The sequence below is a fragment of the Saccopteryx leptura genome, chromosome 2, assembly GCF_036850995.1.
Source record: "Saccopteryx leptura isolate mSacLep1 chromosome 2, mSacLep1_pri_phased_curated, whole genome shotgun sequence".
NCBI classification, from domain to species: domain Eukaryota; kingdom Metazoa; phylum Chordata; class Mammalia; order Chiroptera; family Emballonuridae; genus Saccopteryx; species Saccopteryx leptura.
Window position 1 is genome coordinate 150,375,580 of NC_089504.1, and position 18,342 is coordinate 150,393,921.

General features: G+C 40.8%; 1 protein-coding gene across 11 annotated transcripts in view; it reads right to left on the reverse strand.

Annotated features, from left to right (window-relative positions):
* GRIP1 (glutamate receptor interacting protein 1) overlaps nt 1-18,342 on the reverse strand; it is a 718,500-nt gene that overhangs the window by 94,596 nt on the left and 605,562 nt on the right. For all 11 annotated transcript variants that reach the window (XM_066369047.1, XM_066369049.1, XM_066369051.1 and 8 more), the window contains 2 exons: nt 7,880-8,027; nt 5,863-6,032 (listed from right to left, as the gene is read on the reverse strand). In XM_066369047.1, the coding sequence (XP_066225144.1) occupies nt 5,863-6,032; nt 7,880-8,027 (318 nt within the window). The remainder of the gene's footprint in view (nt 1-5,862; nt 6,033-7,879; nt 8,028-18,342) is intronic.

Genomic DNA, 18,342 nt, shown 5'->3' on the forward strand with positions numbered 1-18,342 from the left:
GGCCAGTATTATGTTTGTTACTATGTCTGATACAAAATTTTTCATTTAACAATCTTAAAGAGTTAAAAATAACATTTGAACTTATATCTCCTATTGTCATGATTCTAATGTTAGATGCCTTAGATGTGAATTATTTTACCGTATTCACTTATGCAGGGAGGTCAAATACTCTAAGTATTTAAAGGAGGTCAATTAGATAGGAGCTCGTTTTACAAACATCTGTGCTACCAGCCTCAGTGGTCACTTTGTAGGCTTTCTGGATGAGACAGGACACGGGACAAAAAAGTTACTGAACGAACAGGTTACTGTGGGCTGAGGCCCACCTGGACTTCTCTCCTGGGCCCAGCCTCTCCTCCTTATATAATCTTGGTCAGTTACTCAGCCCACCTGGACTTCTCTCCTGGGCCCAGCCTCTCCTCCTTATATAATCTTGGTCAGTTACTCAGCCCACCTGGACTTCTCTCCTGGGCCCAGCCTCTCCGCCTTATATAATCTTGGTCAGTTACTCAGCCTCTCTAAGCCTCAGTTTCCTCATATGTCAGATGGAGATCACGAAAGCATCTACCCCACCGAACAACTGAGAGAATTCTGTATATAGGTGCTTAGCAAGGCACTGGTACACAGAATAGAAACAATTGAGCTATTATTAATAATACTGATTCTGCCTACTTACTACCTACTTGCCAAAAAAGGCAATAGATGTATCTCTCATTCAACAAATTTCACATAATGAACACTTAAGTTTAGAGAATCTCTTAGAAATCTGCAGAATACTTTCATAGCCACCATAATTTTGTAGCACTACAGCCTCTGGCCCTTTCCTTCTACTCCATTGCTCTTTCTAGTTTGGGGTCCATATCCCTCACCACTATTCTAGTTTCGAGCCATCATCTGCTTCATCTCCTAGAGATCACTGCCACACCTTCAGACTTGGCTACTTGACTCATCTCCTGCATACCTACCTTCTCGTATCCACAACACAGGGTGATCTTTTAAATATGTAAATTAGATTATGTCACTCCCATTTAAACTACTTAAAAGAGATTCAAATGCAACCAGTACTGATCTCCCTGGCTTCATGCCCTATCACTCTCCTGTCATCGATTGTTTCTGCCACACTGGTCTTATATTTGTTCTTAACACAAGCAGGCTCCTTCCTGCCTCAGGGCATTTGCACTTGCTATTCTTTCTGCTTCTAATATTCTTCTCATGATTGTTTGCATGGGTGGCTCCTTTCATCACTGAGGATCAGCTCAGGAGCCATTTCCTCAGAGAAGTGCTTGCTGACCTCCATGGCTGAAGTAGCTGCCTTCTCGCACACTGTTTCGTTATTATTTTATATTCTTCATAGCACTTATTACTGTTTGATATAGTTTCATTTACTTAATACATTTTCAGTATTTTGTCCTTTTATACTAGAAGTCCATGAGAATAGGAGTCTACTTTGTGGCCTTGCTCCCTAGATGTAGCATAGCAACTTTGACAGTGCCTATTGCATAATGGCAGATGAATGAATGAATGAATGAATGAATGAATGCAGGATGAACAGGAGTATCTGCGAGTGTCCACATCTGCACTGCAGCAGCATTTTCCGTGTGATAAGAGTGTTGCAAGGGAAGTCCCTAATGGATTCTCCTTCCCCATTCTTATTCTACCTTGGGTATCCAAAAAGATTTTTTTATAGCAATGTGCAGTCATTTCAGGGTCAGGCTAATCTATATCCACAGCTACTGTATTTCACTCTTTACAAAGAATTGTCTGTTTCAAATGAAGTAGAGTGAGTGGACTTCAGAATTCTAAACTGAATTTTGATTCAGTTCTCTACAGGGTGCTTTGAAAATAACTGGGAATTTTTTGAGACAATCAAGCCCAGTTAATAAATGGCAAGGAAGATAACATTGACCATATATTGTGTGCCTAGCACTGTGCCAACTCTTGCAAGCAGGTTAAATGTAGACCATCACCTTTTCCTTGACTTTGAAGTATTACTGGGAAATAATGCTTCATGCATATGAAATAATTCAGAGATATATGATATAAAATAATGCACAAAATGGCATGTCATTGATAATGAATATAAAAAGTGTTCAAAAATACTGTAGACCAGAGAAGACAGCTACTGCCTATTTTGAATGTACACAGCAAATCTATTCTGTTTTATGGTGGTATACATGAAAGTCATATATTAGGCAAGTATTTTAGGAGTTTAAAAATAACATGTTACATTTTTGGCACACTCTTTTATTTTGCAAAATACATTCATATGCATTTTCCCATTTAATGGTCCCAGTAATAACAGAAAACTTTTACTGAGTACTTGCTATATACCAGACACTGGGCTAATTGCTTTCTCATAGGTTATTTCAGATAGCGTTCTCAATATAACTATGAGGTAGGTGTTATTATAACACCCATTTTACAGAAGAAGAAACTGAGGTACAGGAAAGTTGGATAACTTGACTAAGGTCTCAAATGCAAATAATTAAAGCTCTAGAAGTCTGACTCTAGAGTTTGTTCCTTCAGCCACCACACTAGATTGCTTCTTTCCATGGGTGTCCCTAAGTCCTTTGTTACAGTAAAATGCAATGCTTTTTCCATCATCTCATGGTGACATGATTGCTAAAGTCATAAGAGGCATCTGGCATAGAGTTGTTTTCCTTTCTAATCATACCGTTTGCCCAATCTGAATGTCTGAGGGTATAGGCAACAGCAACTCTGGTGGTTGTTTCTGCAGCTCACTGATGGACAGCTTCTTGGTACAGAATATATCAAATCTACTGAATCTGATTACATTTCCCTCCCCCAATGTTTCAGTTTCCTTCAATTATAATTACGTCTCCCAAAGACACTCATTGGGAACAATTTCTAACCTCATTGAAAACTCATTTTTGTTGGCTTATTTACCAGCAAAAGTCACAGTTAATCTCTGATTCCTAGTTGATGTGCCTACTTTTATATTTCATAAAAACACTGTGGTGAGCCTGACCAGGCAGTGGTGTAGTGGATAGAATGTTGGGCTGGGACACAGAAAACCTAGGTTCAAAACCCTGAAGTCACCGGCTTGAGCACAGGCTCATCCAGCTTGAGCATGGGCTCACCAACTTGAGTGCGGGGTCGCTGGCTTGAGCGTGGGATCATAGACATGACACCATGTTTGCTAGCTTGAGCCTAAAGGTCGCTGGCTTGAAGCCCAAGGTCGCTGACTTGAGTCCTAGGTCACTGGCTTGAGCAAGGGGTCACTTGCTCTGCTATAGCCCCCCGGTCAAGGCACATATGAGAAAGCAATCAATGAACAACTAAGGAGATTAAAGAGCTGCAATGAAGAATTGATGCTTTTCATCTCTCTCCCTTCCTGTTTGTCCCTATCTGTCCCTCTCTCTGTCTCTCTCTCTGTTTCTGCCACAAATAAATAAATAAATAACACTGTGGTGAATGCTTTGTTGCTAAGCAAAATTTGGAAAATGTTGAACTCCCATGTACCCATTTGATGGAGACATGCTGTTCAGGCATCAGAGATCTTGAAAAAACAACCAGGCCCTGGCCGGTTGGCTCAGTGGTAGAGCATTGACCCAATGTGTGGATGTCCTGGGTTCATTTCTCAGTCAGAGCACACAGGAAAAGTGACCAACTGCTTCTGGACCCTTCTCCCTCTCCTTTCTCTCTCTCTTTCCCTCCCATAGCCATGGCTCAAATAAGCAAGTTAGACTTGGGCGCTGAGGATGGCTCCATGGCCTTGCCTCAAGTGCTAAAATAGCTCAGTTGCTGAGCAACAGAGCAGCCACCCCAGATGGGCAGAATATCAGCCCAGATGGGGCTTGCTGGGTGGATCCTGGTCAGGGCTCATGTGGAAGTCTGTCTCTCCACCTCCTTGCCTCTCACTTGATTAAGAAAGAAAAAAGAAAGAAAAGAAAAGGAAAATATAACCAGAACCTTCTTGTGGAAAAAGTATAAAGCTATGTAAGACAACTCCACTAAATACACAAACAGAAGTTTGAAAATTATAAACACCATAATTTTTTTTGTATTTTTTCCCTTCATAACTGTGATTTAATTATCCTTACGAGCCAATATTTATTTCTTTTTGGAAATGCAAATATGATTTTAATGTAAAATATAGATAAGAACGGTGGTGAACAATTTTCAGCAAAAGTGGATGATATGGTCTGAAATGAGAATTATTTAAATTACCAGGTCCCTGAAAAATCATAAATGACATCACATTTTCCACAGTGAAGAAAAAGAATTTGTTCTTGGTCTCCACACATATAAATGTATAAATTCATTTTCCCCAATTGTCTTGACAAGTAAAAATATTTATAATTTCACGAGTAGGAAACTGTTTGAACTATATATGATTTGCATACAGGGCAAATAAAAAGAGAAAAATGAGGTCGTTAAGGAAAATGACATTTGTAAAAAGTCTGGCAATCATTTGGTTCACTGACACTAGAATTTACCAAGCAAAATCTCACGCTGAAGAAATACTATATAGTGTGCGTTCTGTCTACTACGCTCCAAGTCCAATGATGAACTTCCAATTAATTTAGAAGAAACATTCAGTTCTAGGAATTTCTCCTCTCAGGCAGCACGCATTCCCACAGACTGTGCCCTCCTGAAGCGCCTTATCATTCCTATTCCGCTGAAGCAGAATTTCTTTTCTATGATGCTTATGCTGCATCATTTCTCTGCTCCAATGTGTAAAATTAAAATCTGATAAAGGTAATGCTGTTCTAGAGATTTTCATTAGTTCCAAGGCTGTCTAAGCTCTATTTAATTAAAAAAGGTTGCATCCCGCTGACTCATTCAGTATGAAAATTATTTGGTCTCTCTTTTTTTTCACCCCCAAACTGGAAAAGTGCAATGTGTCTTAGAAGGTGGGAGACACGCAATGCAAATGACCTCCACATAAGCAAAATTATAGTTCTACGGAAAACTGCTCTCTATCTCTAAACAAACAGAAATGTGCTCCTCACATCTAGGGCACCTTTCAGACCCTAGTGAGGCAAGGAGTTGATTTCAAAGAATAAAAAGAAGGGTACTCGGCTTAAGGAAAAGAGAGGAATGGAACAAAGGCTCAAATGTTGAGTCTTTCTACATTTGATTTGGGGCTCACAGTGATTTTTCTTGCAGCAGATTTTGTCTAAAGATGCCCAGGTGGATGGTATATATAGAATGGGCAAGAGTAGGCTTACAGTTGTTCATGTAGAAAATAATACAATAACTAATAAGTAATAATACAAGAATAGACTCAATTTGCCTCAGCAAACGTGTCTGTGTCCTTCAGGATGGAATAGCAATGTAGATTCCCCAGCTGACTAAATGTAGGTAAATATTATGACTCAGGAAAGATTGTTCTCCATGCTAAGAAATACACCCCTTTGGCGAACAAAGTACGGAGAAAGCCAACTTTTCATAAACTATTCTCCTTCCAAATGTATGAAGGGTCTCCTATTAATATCCACTTTATGACTACTAAAAAAATGATAGCTTTACAATTTGTCTTTGTTGTCCTTCAAATAGAGTGGAAAATCAATTTAAGAGGATGGCAAATTAGTTCCCTTTTCTCCACATTCAATTTGCACCAAAGGGTTCATATGATACATATCAAATATCAGTAGCCTGAAAACTTTTCCAAAACATTTTCAAACAGTGTTTCTTTCTTCAGTTTGGGGGTTTCAAATAAATGACATGTGGCTTGGGAAAAGAGATTTGGGAGGATAAAGATAAGCAAACTAAGATAACCCGAGGGTTTGAACAGAAATGGTCATGGCAGAATGAAACTCAGTAGCTTGCTAACTGTGCTGGAAGAAGCCACGATTGCATGGAGGAGATACAGAGATTCATCCAGGCAGATCCTCTCACCATGGTCAGGTCCCTTCAGCGCCAGGCGAGTCTGATGGTGGGGAAGGATCTCCAGCTTGACCTGGTCGGTGGTGTTGGCTAGGAACTGGGTTGCCTCCGCCAGCGTGCAGTACTCCATGCTGGTGCCGTCAATGGACAGGATGTGATCGCCCACGTGCAGCGCGCCACACCTAGCGGATGGGGAGAGAGTCTCAGTGCGCTTCCTCTTTGGAATATGACTTTTACGTCCTTCAGAATTAAAATTTTACAGTTTCTATTTACTCAAAAAGTTTTTTAAAAAAGGAAAAGTTTGAGTGTTATAAGAAACACCATCTGTCAAATGTCAAGTACCTAAGAATAGGAATGTAAATAAAGCTTTGTAGAAAATACAGAAAAACTCAAGAAAATGTTTTTCTCTTGTCCTTTGAAAACAATTATTTGGGGTAACATGCAAGTGCTGAAAGTTGAGGGGAAATGAGTAGGATGGGAGGGAGGGACAGGAAAAATGTTTCCCGTTGACTTTTTGTGTGTGTGTGAATTTTCCTCCTCGGTTTGTATGTTTATAAATATGAATTGGTAAATGTGCAGAATGTTGAGATGTGGCTCGAGTTGGAATAGGGCCACTTACAACTACTAAGTGTGTGAAGGGGAAGAGCCGGGGACGGGAGGGTGGGGAGATCAGCTAATGCATCCTTAGACTCCTTCACACAGCTCCCAGATCACCAGTTGCTAATTATTGTGTCTGATTGTGTTATTCTGGAGTTAAACACTTATTAATACAAAAGCTCTGAAAGATGAAATTATGCCGGAAGTAATAAAACGAGGCCTGCATGGTGCGAGAAGGGGAAAGCTGGGGTGGGCGGGGTTAGTGGCAACATTTTGCAGAACTCAAGAGACTGGCTACCGGCTGGGTGAGGAAAGCAAACAGAGCTGTCAGCATCCGGACATACCAGTCAAGTGGACAGCACCTTGCACTGGTTACCCCCTGCGGAGTAGGAGAAAACAGGAGAAGAAAATTGAAGCACCTGCACCACGCTGCAGAACACCCCTGGATCAATGGCTGTCGTTGTTAGAGGAATGAATGTAGGGTAAGACCACAGGGGAGCTGCAGAGTGACCATGATGGGGGTTGCTGCAGGTCACGGCATCAGCAGACGGTTACCAGGCAGGGCACATGGGGAAGGGGGCTGACGACACTCAGGTAGACTGGGCATCTGAGGATATCTAAAAATTTCCATGGTGAGAGAGAATAGTCTCCTTCTCAAGGTAAAAAGCATCGCAGGTCATCCCTTCCATCTAAAAATGTGATCCCTTGTGGACACACTTGGAGAGCTTCAGCCATGGGAAGTGGGGGTTGGTTTCTTACCGGGGACTGTAAAATAATTTACTAGGTAGTAAAGTCATCTTTTTTATACCTTGTCTAACTTGTATGTCTAAACTCTGAGTTGGGAAAACGAGTTCAGGATTACCGTTTTAGGAATGAGTGATGTTTTCAGGGGCCCTTGAAGATTGATTGTCAAACCCTAGGATTAACATACCAAGACAGTAGGACTTTTCTTTAAAGATTGTGCCACTTAAAACATTGTGTTATGTATTTCAAAAGAGGAATACGATTTTATGGTGGCAGGATTTAATTGTTAACAATTTAGAAAAAGTCATGGTTTCTCTGCATGGAGCATAATAAAGTTCTGCTTAGCTACCCCGCACCCTAGGACACAGTAGAAAAACTTGCTCAGTTGCTTGACATTTTCTTTTTCCATTTTTAAAGGCCACACCAAGCATTTGGGTGAGGGGAATTTGTAAATCCATGTAATGCATCATGGGATGGTTAATAACGTAGGCACATTTTTAAGCCCTAGAAGAATAACTTGTTTTCTAATTGAAAGTTGTACAAATTGGCCAGAGAGCTGTATTTTATTGTCTGTGTATGTGTATGTATGCATATGTGTGTATGTGTGTTACATGTATGTATATATATCTATGTATGTGTTTTAATACACATGCAGTTTTGAAGAGTTGGCACTTCCTACGACACTCACCTGTCTGCAATACTTGCAGATTTGATTTTGTCTATGACAATGACCTGCTTGTTACAGCACATCGAGGTAGTAAGGGCAACCCCAAGGCTGGCACCAGGAGTTTTGGCAACTTCAACTAGTAATGGCCCGGATGCTGTTGCCACAGAATCTGTGGGAAAAAAAGAACAATTTCAGGAAACAGAACAAAATAAAACAAATAAACAAACAGACACACACAAGAAATGGAGAATGTTCAGTCTGATGTTGGTCTATTGATTTTATCATTGAAACTTAGATTTTCCTCCAAAAAACATCACTGCAGCTAGTCGTAACTTCTTAGAACATCCCTTAGGACACCTGTCCTATCCAGCTTGTACTCAGTAATATGTGCACAGGTTTATCTCTTCAATTAAAATTTAAGATTCACGTCAGCTAAGATAAGGTCTGTGTGTCTATGCCCTTTCTCTATATATATCACTTGGTACATATAGTGCCTGGCACATAGGAGGTCTCTCAATAAATATTTTAAAATTAATTAATTCAATAAACATCTTACCACCTACTATGAATGGATGGATAGTTAGGAGAAAAGAAGGAAGGTAGAGAGGGAAAGAGAGAGGGAAGGAGGGAGAATGGATGAAAGGATGGATGGATGAGTGGATACATGGATGATGTCTCTAATTAGCCACATAGTAGCAATATATACACTGAGTTGAATTTGTAAATGCATTGGGTCTTTCCTTATTCTGGATTGATCTGGGGTCACCTCTCCCCCAGGGATGCTTTAATTTTGCTTTGGAATAATATTCTTCATTCCTTCAGCTCCTACTAACCCTTGGGGACTCAATGTAAACATCAGTTTTTCCAGGAAGCCTCTCCTGATTCATGTTTGGTGAGGTGCTTTTCCCTGTGTGCCCACAGCCTGCTATATTCCTGCTGGTCCATAATGGCCAGTGTGGGTCACATGCCTCTGTCCTTTGCCAGACTGTAGGCTTGCTGTGAAGGCAGAGACTATATCTTGTCGATCACAGCATCCTCAGTGCCTGCGATAATGATGGGTACATAGGAGGTATGCAATAAATAGTTGTCAAATGAACATATGCACAAATGAGAAAACTCATGAAATTACCTAAAGCTCAGAAGAGGCAGGGGTCATACAGGAAAAAGCCCTGGACACAGAGTAAAAACATTTGCATTTAATTCTTCTTTTCACAATATTTTAGTCATGATACTTTTGACAAGTTACTGAAATCTTCCAAGTCTGCTTGCTTACCTATAAAATGGTATCTTTTCCTCAGTGTTTATTACAATGAAATCAATGTGTGGTTAAACATTTTTCAATTTGCCAAGTGCTAAATAGAACATTATTATTGATATGTTATGAGTCATCTCATTTTTCAAGACTGTATATTACTCTGTAAATTTTTCTGATTTTCTGTGTCTCCAGTGTTTGAGACTTCATTAATACAATATTGTCTTTCTGTAAGAACATCTTTGTCACCAAGGCACCGCTCAGGTATAGTGAACTAGGAAATCTGCACTTTTACTGCAGAAGTTCCGGCAGGATGCACTGACGTGTGAGGCTGAGCATTCTGTGGGAGAGCCATTCTCAGTGTGCGATGAAATAATATATTTCTAAAATCAGGTAAAGACAGAATATTCACAACAGCAACATTCATATTCAGTGCTAAGGATTCTTGCATGTGTTATGTTTCTTAAATGACTGATGATATTGAAATAATTTAGCCCTAAAAACAGCTGAGAGACCATTAGTGCCTGCATCTCTTCCTGTCAACTCCAGAGCAGTCTCATTACTAACAGCTGGGAGAAGCCAGAGGTCTTGGACAAAAAGGCCTCTCTGGTTCTGCAGTTTCATGGCTATAATTTTCCCATTATATCATGATGAACTCTCAGACTTTGTTCCCAACCTAACTCTATAGTGGCTGCTACTCTCTGGTCTTGTTCACCCTGCTGTGTTAAGTCGCCTCCCTAGGGTCTATAGTGAGTGGTCCCTGGGGCTCCATGCAACAGTGGTTTGCTCCCATCTGCCTTAATTGGGACCCCCTAGAAGGAATTCTGGTCAGTCCCTGCTTGTCATCCTTCCATCATGAGGGTAGTCGGTTCTACCTACCTCTCAGCTCTAATAGTCAAAGGTCTTCTGCTAACCTAGGTGCGCACGATCTGACTCCAGCTCCCCCCACCTCACCCACCCAGAAGTTTGACTTCCTCTTCTCTGAGCATACTCCCTAACAACCTCTCTTTCTGTTCAGTTCGAACCTCACATGAGCTCTGCCCTATCAAGGTGTTTTCTACATTATCTTTCTAGAACTTTAGAAGGACTAGTTTTCCAAATGATTTCCCATAGACTTGTTGAATTTTAATAGATTTGTGAGGTGACAATCACATATGTTCTTCCATCTGGTTTGCTCATATCTGAAGATCAACTTATTTGACTTAACAGATGAAAGTAATAAGGTTTCTCTGTTATTTATTAATTTTTTTTTCTTAGTGCGAGAAAGAGACAGTGAGAGAGAGACCAACAGTAAGGGAGAGAGAGGAGAAGCATCAACTTGCAGCATCTTAGTTATTCATTGATTGCTTTTTCATATGTGCCTTGATTGGGGGAGCTTTAGCCAAGCCATTGACCCCTTGCTAGAGCCAGTGACCCCTTGCTAAAGCCAGTGACCTTGGGCTTAAGCCAGAGACCATGGGGTCATGTCTATGATCCCACGCTCAAGCTGGTGACTCTGCTGCATTCAAGCACGATGAGCCCATGCTCAAGCCAGCAACCTCAGGGTTTTAAATCTGGGTCATCAGTGTCCCAGGTCAGTGCTCTATCCACTGTGTCAACACCTGGTCAGGCTATTAACTTAATTTCTTACAAATGACAGAAACTAATAGTCATTCTTTGATATCCTATCTTCCCTTTTTTCTTCAGTAATAAGCTCCCTAAATTTTGGCTGAGCAAATGGCTGCTCAACTAAGGATAGCATTTCCCAGACTTATTTGCAGTGAGGTTCAGCCATATGACTAAGTTCCAGCCGAGGAAAAGTGAGTGGAAGTGAGATGTGACCCCTTCTGGGTGTGCTCTTAAAAAGAACGGCTATGACCTGCTCTACCTCATTCCCCTCTCTACTGTTGCAATGTGTGCCCACGACTGGTGATCCACCTACCATGCAGACAAGGGCATGGAGCCACCACAAGAAGTAAGCATAGGTTCCCAAAACCAAATCTCCAGAGATTTCTTTTTTTTTTTTTTTGTATTTTTCTGAAGCTGGAAACGGGGAGAGACAGTCAGACAGACTCCCGCATGCGCCCGACTGGGATCTACCCGGCATGCCCACCAGGGGCGACACTCTACCCACCAGGGGGCGATGCTCTGCCCCTCCGGGCATCGCTCTGCCACGACCAGAGCCACTCTAGCGCCTGGGGCAGAGGTCAAGGAGCCATCCCCAGTGCCCGGGCCATCTTTGCTCCAATGGAGCCTTGGCTGCGGGAGGGGAAGAGAGAGACAGAGAGGAAGGAGGGAGGGGGGGGGTGGAGAAGCAAATGGGCGCTTCTCCTATGTGCCCTGGCCGGGAATCGAACCCGGGTCCCCTGCACGCCAGGCCGACGCTCTACCGCTGAGTCAACCGGCCAGGGCCCAGAGATTTCTTAATCTCCCAAGAAATAAACAGAGATCCTGCACCTTAGAACCAGGAAGAGGTGTGAATGCTCTGGGTGCCTGGGTGAAGACACTGTCTGGCCCTAGGAGAATCTGCCAGACTGACTTAACTATAGAGGAAAGCATGAAGACTGACAGCTAAGAACCACAGAGAAGATGATGCTTATTTAAGTCCTAGCAAGAAACAGATGGTACATTCAAATTAGGATCATTTGAGGAGAGTATAAATATGAATCATTTAGAAAGGTGTAATAAGGTTATAAAGAAACCAGAAGGGATAATATAATACTCCAGGGCCAGAAGCAACAGGGCACCATGCCCCACAAGGCCTAATGAGGCAAAGGGTAGAGCTACTTAGTGGAACCAAGATTCAGAAAGAACTGTGTGGAATGGGCTACCTGATGGAGCTGGGACCTTCAGTCAAAGGATGCAGCCAGCCCAGCAAATCCATAGGGAGAAGCCAGGGAATAACATTCTATGTCCTTGTTCTCCCTCCCTCTGATCTCCTGCTCTGATTCTCTATTAGCTAGACCCAGAAGGAGCCAAAGGCATGAGAGCCCATCATGCAGGCCAACAGGGCATGGACAGAGCAGCATGGAGAAGAGTGGTGAGTGGCACTTGGGTTGAAAAGCATATCCTTATTTGTATATGTGTCCACTCAATCTCTTTCCGTACACATCTGGGAGCTGCTTGCTTTAAATAAAACATGGAATATAAGGAAATAATAAGGAAGAAAAAGTGACTACAAACAGACAATGGCAGAAATGACTCTGAATGATAGGTAAATCCAGAGACAGAAAGTAGATTAGAAATTGCCAGGGGTTTGGCACAGAGTAACAGGTTAAGTTTTGAAACTAGATAGAGGTGATGTTTGCACAACTTTGTGAATATACAAAATACTATTGAACTGTACACTTTAAAACGGTAAATTATGTGTTATATGAATTTTGCTTCAATTAAAAAAATATGTGGCTCTGAACTTCTGGAAACCAGGACAATAAAGGAAACATGGTCAAATATGCAGTTGTCACTGCTAGAAAGGAGAAGAAATCCACCCCTACAATGGAAATAAAGATTCTTCAAGCAGAGAGCACTAAAAGATATCTCTCCCGAGATGACGTCAGAGTAATGGCGGGGTAGGAAGCGATACCGATAAATCTCCCCCAAAACTCAACAAGATCTTCAACCGGAAACAGAAAAACCTATACTTGGAGCCTCCAGATGATTCGCAATACACCCGAAGGTATGGTCGAGTGAAAAATTGGCTAAATATATAACCAAACCCCGAAGGAAATAAGGAGTAAGAAATGCTCCGCCTTCATCACTAACCTAAACAGGGGGGCTTTCTCTGGTAACTGTGAATATAGAAACTTGAGGCGGGCAAAGGGGGTGAATAGATCCAGGCCGCGGCACAAACGGCCGAACCAGGCTGTGGCACAGAGATCCAAGCCGAGGAAAAACTGATTCTGTGGCAACCAAGGCAATACAAGCTAACACTCGCGCCAAACCCAAACAAAGAAAGATAAGCGGGGCAGCCATTTTACCCGTTCTCCTGGTCGGTGCGCAGTTAGTGGGCGAGAGATTTCTTCCTAAGCCCCGGCAGTGGGTGCCCGTGTTACCCCACAGAGAGGCAGAGTCAGAGGCCTTTCTGTGGGCCGAAAGCAGAATCTCTGAGCAGCCCCAGCGCCCTGGGAAAGCCACGCACGGGAGGGAGCGAGAACTAATTCAAACGGTGGAAATTTTCCATGCTGGTGGGGGTTTCACTCAGAGGGAAACGCGGCCAGCCTCATATCCTGGTCTGCGTGCGCAGATAGGGAGTGAGAGATTCCTCCAAGTGCCTCGGCAGTGCGCGCCCGTGTTATAGCACAGAGGGGCAGAGTCAGGGGCCTTTGTGTGGGCCAAAGCAGAATCTCGGGCCGCCCTAGCACCTTGCAAAAGCCGCGCACGGGGACAAAGCGAGAGCCAATTCCAACGCTGCAAATTTTCCATGCAGTTGGGGGTTTCAATCAGAGCGTGAGACTGCTGGCTGGATATCCTGGTCTGCAGGCGCAGATAGTGAGCGAGAGTTTCCTCCAAGCGCCCCGGACGTGGGCGCCCGCCTGTGTTACTGGACAGAGTGGCAGAGCCAGAGGTCTTTGAGTGGGCGGAAAGCCCGCCTGATTATGCTAGCAGCTCTGACTGACTGAGCCTTACCCAGAGCCCTGTGCTGAGTGGAAATAGAGTGGGGAGTTGCCAGCTCTTTGAGCCTCTTACTATCCAGGCAGAGGCAGCAGCAACCCCATAGCTGGATTATCAGGCTACTAATTGAGAAAGGAAAGATTAGGAGAAAGGCTCCAGGAACACGGACTCTCTCACTGTCGGAGCCTATAAATGCTAATGAGCCTCGACTGCCAACGAGACTAAAGCACAATACATGACATTGCCATAGAGACTTATCAACTGCAAACCTCTACCTGAGCATGCCAAAGGGGCAGAACCCAGGTACAGAGTCACCGACCAGGAAGAGGGTGAGAAAAGAAAAAGCAAGAAGATAACCTCTCAAAATCAAGAATAATCTGCAGACTTTATAACCTATCCCATTTCATTATATTTGTTCGTTTGTTTCTCTTATCTTTATTCTTGATACTTTTTTTTCCTCCTCCAATTTGGCCGATTAACTCTCTGCCGGTCTTACTCTCTCCTCTCCTTGAACTACACTACCCATAAGTGTTACATCTCCCATTATCTTTTCTCTCCTCTTCCTTTCTCTCTATGAGGGTTGCACTCCAAAACCCTTAACTCTCTCTCTCTCTCTCTCTCTCTCTCCTTTCTTTTTTCTTCTTTTAGTGGTTCCCTCTTTTTTTTTCTCTCTCTCTTTCTTTTCTCCCTCTATATTAGTTTCTTCCTTTCTCCTTTACATCTCCTCTCATTCAAACCTCAATAACAAACAAATTCTCTTATCTGGGACTCAAACTTATGTTTGTGGCATTTTGGGGGGGTTTTACTTCACCTTTTTAACTCACTAGCAGTGCTCCCATCCCTGGCTCTCCATTTTATCTAGTTCTTGTTCCACTAAATACAATAGTAATTTTTTAATTTGTCCCCCCATTTTTCTGTTTTCCTCTTATTCCTCTCATCATAACTCTTAGACAACCAACACCTAAAAGCAAATCATTTTATTCTTGACCCAAATTTTTTCCTTATTTGCTTTTTGTGGGTCCATACCCCCCCCTTTTTTTTTCTTTTTTTTGCCCCTTTATTACTTTTCCTTAATTCAGGCCCTTCATCACAGGCATTGTTTGTTATAATTCACAGTCCATCACAAGATTTTCTCAAGAAAGAGGGGAGAGGAGAGGAGAGGAAAAAAGGAGGGGGGGAATAATTTCCATTTTTTAAAATTTTAATTTTATTTTATTTTTCTTTATTTCATTATTAATTTTTTTAAAAAAAAACTCTTTGATTTTTTATTTTTTTATTTTTAACTTTTTATTCTTTATTAAATCTCATTAATACTATCAACAAAACCACCCTCAGATGCCATTAAGGAAGAGAAAATCGAATATCATGGATATAAAAGAAAGAGAGGTAACACAGCTAGATGAGGAAAAATCTATGGAGAAAAAATTTAATATATTGGAAACCTTGGAGCTAAATGACAGAGAATTCAAGATAGAAATCCTAAAAATCCTCCGAGATATACAAGAAAACACAGAAAGGCAATTTAGGGAGCTCAGAAAACAACTCAATGAACACAAAGAATATATGTCCAAGGAAATTGAAACTATAAAAACAAATCAAACAGAGATGAAAAACTCAATTCACGAGCTGAAAAACGAAGTAACAAGCTTAGCTAATAGAACAGGTCAGATAGAAGAGAGGATTAGTGAAATAGAAGACAAGCAACTTGAGGCACAACAGAGAGAAGAAGAAAGAGACTCAAAAATTTAAAAAAATGAGATAGCCCTACAAGAATTATCTGACTCCATCAAAAAGAATAACATAAGAATAATAGGTATATCAGAAGGAGAAGAGAGAGAAAATGGAATGGAGAACATACTCAAACAAATAATAGATGAGAATTTCCCAAGCCTGTGGAAAGAACTAAAGCCTCAAGTTCAAGAAGCAAACAGAACTCCGAGTTTTCTTAACCCCAACAAACCTACTCCAAGGCATATCATAATGAAATTGACACAAACCAACAGCAAAGAAAAAATTCTCAAGGCAGCCAGGGAAAAGAAGAATACAACATATAAAGGAAGGCCCATTAGATTATCATCAGATTTCTCAGCAGAAACTCTACAAGCTAGAAGAGAGTGGACCCCAATATTTAAAATCCTGAAAGAGAGGAACTTTCAGCCACGAATACTATACCCATCAAAGCTATCCTTCAAATATGAAGGAGAAATAAAAACATTCACAGATACAGAAAAGATGAGGGAATTTATCATCAGAAAACCCCCACTCCAGGAATTATTAAAGGGGGTTCTCCAATCAGATACAAAGAACAAAAAAAACCAGAGCCAGAAGTAAAAGCTCCAAGAAGAACACAATAAAACCAAATTTAAACTGTGACAACAACAAAAAGAAAGAGGGGGAGAAGATGGAGATTAACAGTAGCAAAGGACGATGGAGTGCAAAAGTACTCACAAAATAGTTCGCTACAATGAACAGGGTAGGGACCCTTTTCATTACTCAAAGGTAACCACCATTGAAAAAACCACCACAGAAGCACATGAGATAAAAAAGATAGCAACAGAGGAAAGATGTATGGAATACAACCAAATAAAAACAAAAGATAGAAAAACGAAAGAGAAGGATCAAACAAGACACAAAACTAACAGAAAGCAAGATATAAAATGGCAATAGGGAACTCACAAGTATCAATAATTACACTAAATGTAAACGGATTAAACTCACCAATAAAAAGGCACAGAGTAGCAGAATGGATTAAAAAAGAAAATCCAACTGTATGCTGCCTACAGGAAACTCATCTAAGTAACAAGGATAAAAACAAATTCAAAGTGAAAGGCTGGAAAACAATACTCCAAGCAAATAACATCCAAAAAAAAGCAGGTGTAGCAATACTCATATCTGACAATGCGGACTACAAGACAGGAAAAGTACTCAGAGACAAAAATGGCCATTTCATAATGGCTAAGGGGACACTGAATCAAGAAGACATAACAATTCTTAATATATATGCACCAAACCAAGGAGCACCAAAATATATAAGACAGCTACTTATTGATCTTAAAACAAAAACTGACAAAAACACAATCATACTTGGAGACCTCAATACACCGCTGATGGCTCTAGATCGGTCATCCAAACAGAGAATCAACAAAGACATAGTGGCCTTAAACAAAACACTAGAGCACCTGGATATGATAGACATCTACAGGACATTTCATCCCAAAGTGACTGAGTATACATTTTTCTCCAGTGTACATGGATCATTCTCAAGAATTGACCATATGTTGGGCCACAAAAACAACATCAGCAAATTCAGAAAAATTGAAGTTGTACCAAGCATATTTTCTGATCATAAAGCCTTGAAACTAGAATTCAACTGCAAAAAAGAGGGAAAAAATCCCTCAAAAATGTGGAAACTAAACAACATACTTTTAAAAAATGAATGGGTCAAAGAAGAAATAAGTGCAGAGATCAAAAGATATATACAGACTAATGAAAATGACAATACGACATATCAGAATCTATGGGATGCAGCAAAAGCAGTGATAAGAGGGAAGTTCATATCACTTCAGGCATATATGAACAAACAAGAGAGAGCCCAAGTGAACCACTTAACTTCCCACCTGAAGGAACTAGAAAAAGAAGAACAAAGACAACCCAAAACCAGCCGAAGAAAGGAGGTAATAAAAATCAGAGCAGAAATAAATGAATTAGAGAACAGAAAAACTATAGAAAAAATCAATAGAACAAGGAGCTGGTTCTTTGAAAAGATCAACAAAATTGACAAACCCTTGGCAAGACTTACCAAGAAAAAAAGAGAAAGAACTCATATAAACAAAATCCAAAATGAAAGAGGAGAAATCACCACGGACACTGTAGATATACAAAGAATTATTGTAGAATACTATGAAAAACTTTATGCCACTAAATTCAACAACCTAGAAGAAATGGATAAATTCCTAGAACAATACAACCTTCCTAGACTGAGTCAAGAAGAAGCAGAAAGCCTAAACAGACCTATCAATAGAGAAGAAATAGAAAAAACCATTAAAACCCTCCCCAAAAATAAAAGTCCAGGCCCTGACGGCTATACAAGCGAATTTTATCAAACATTCAAAGAAGACTTGGTTCCTATTCTACTCAAAGTCTTCCAAAAAATTGAAGAAGAAGCAATACTTCCAAACACATTTTATGAGGCCAACATAACCCTCATACCAAAACCAGGCAAGGATGGCACAAAAAAAGAAAACTACAGACCAATATCTCTAATGAATACAGATGCTAAAATACTAAACAAAATACTAGCAAATCGAATACAACAACATATTAAAAAAATAATACATCATGATCAAGTGGGATTCATCCCAGAATCTCAAGGATGGTTCAACATACGTAAAACGGTTAACGTAATACACCATATCAACAAAACAAAGAACAAAAACCACATGATCTTATCAATAGACGCAGAAAAGGCTTTCGATAAAATACAACACAATTTTATGTTTAAGACTCTCAACAAAATGGGTATAGAAGGAAAATATCTCAACATGATAAAGGCCATATATGATAAACCATCAGCTAACATCATATTAAATGGCACTAAACTGAAGGCTTTCCCCCTTAAATCAGGAACAAGACAGGGTTGTCC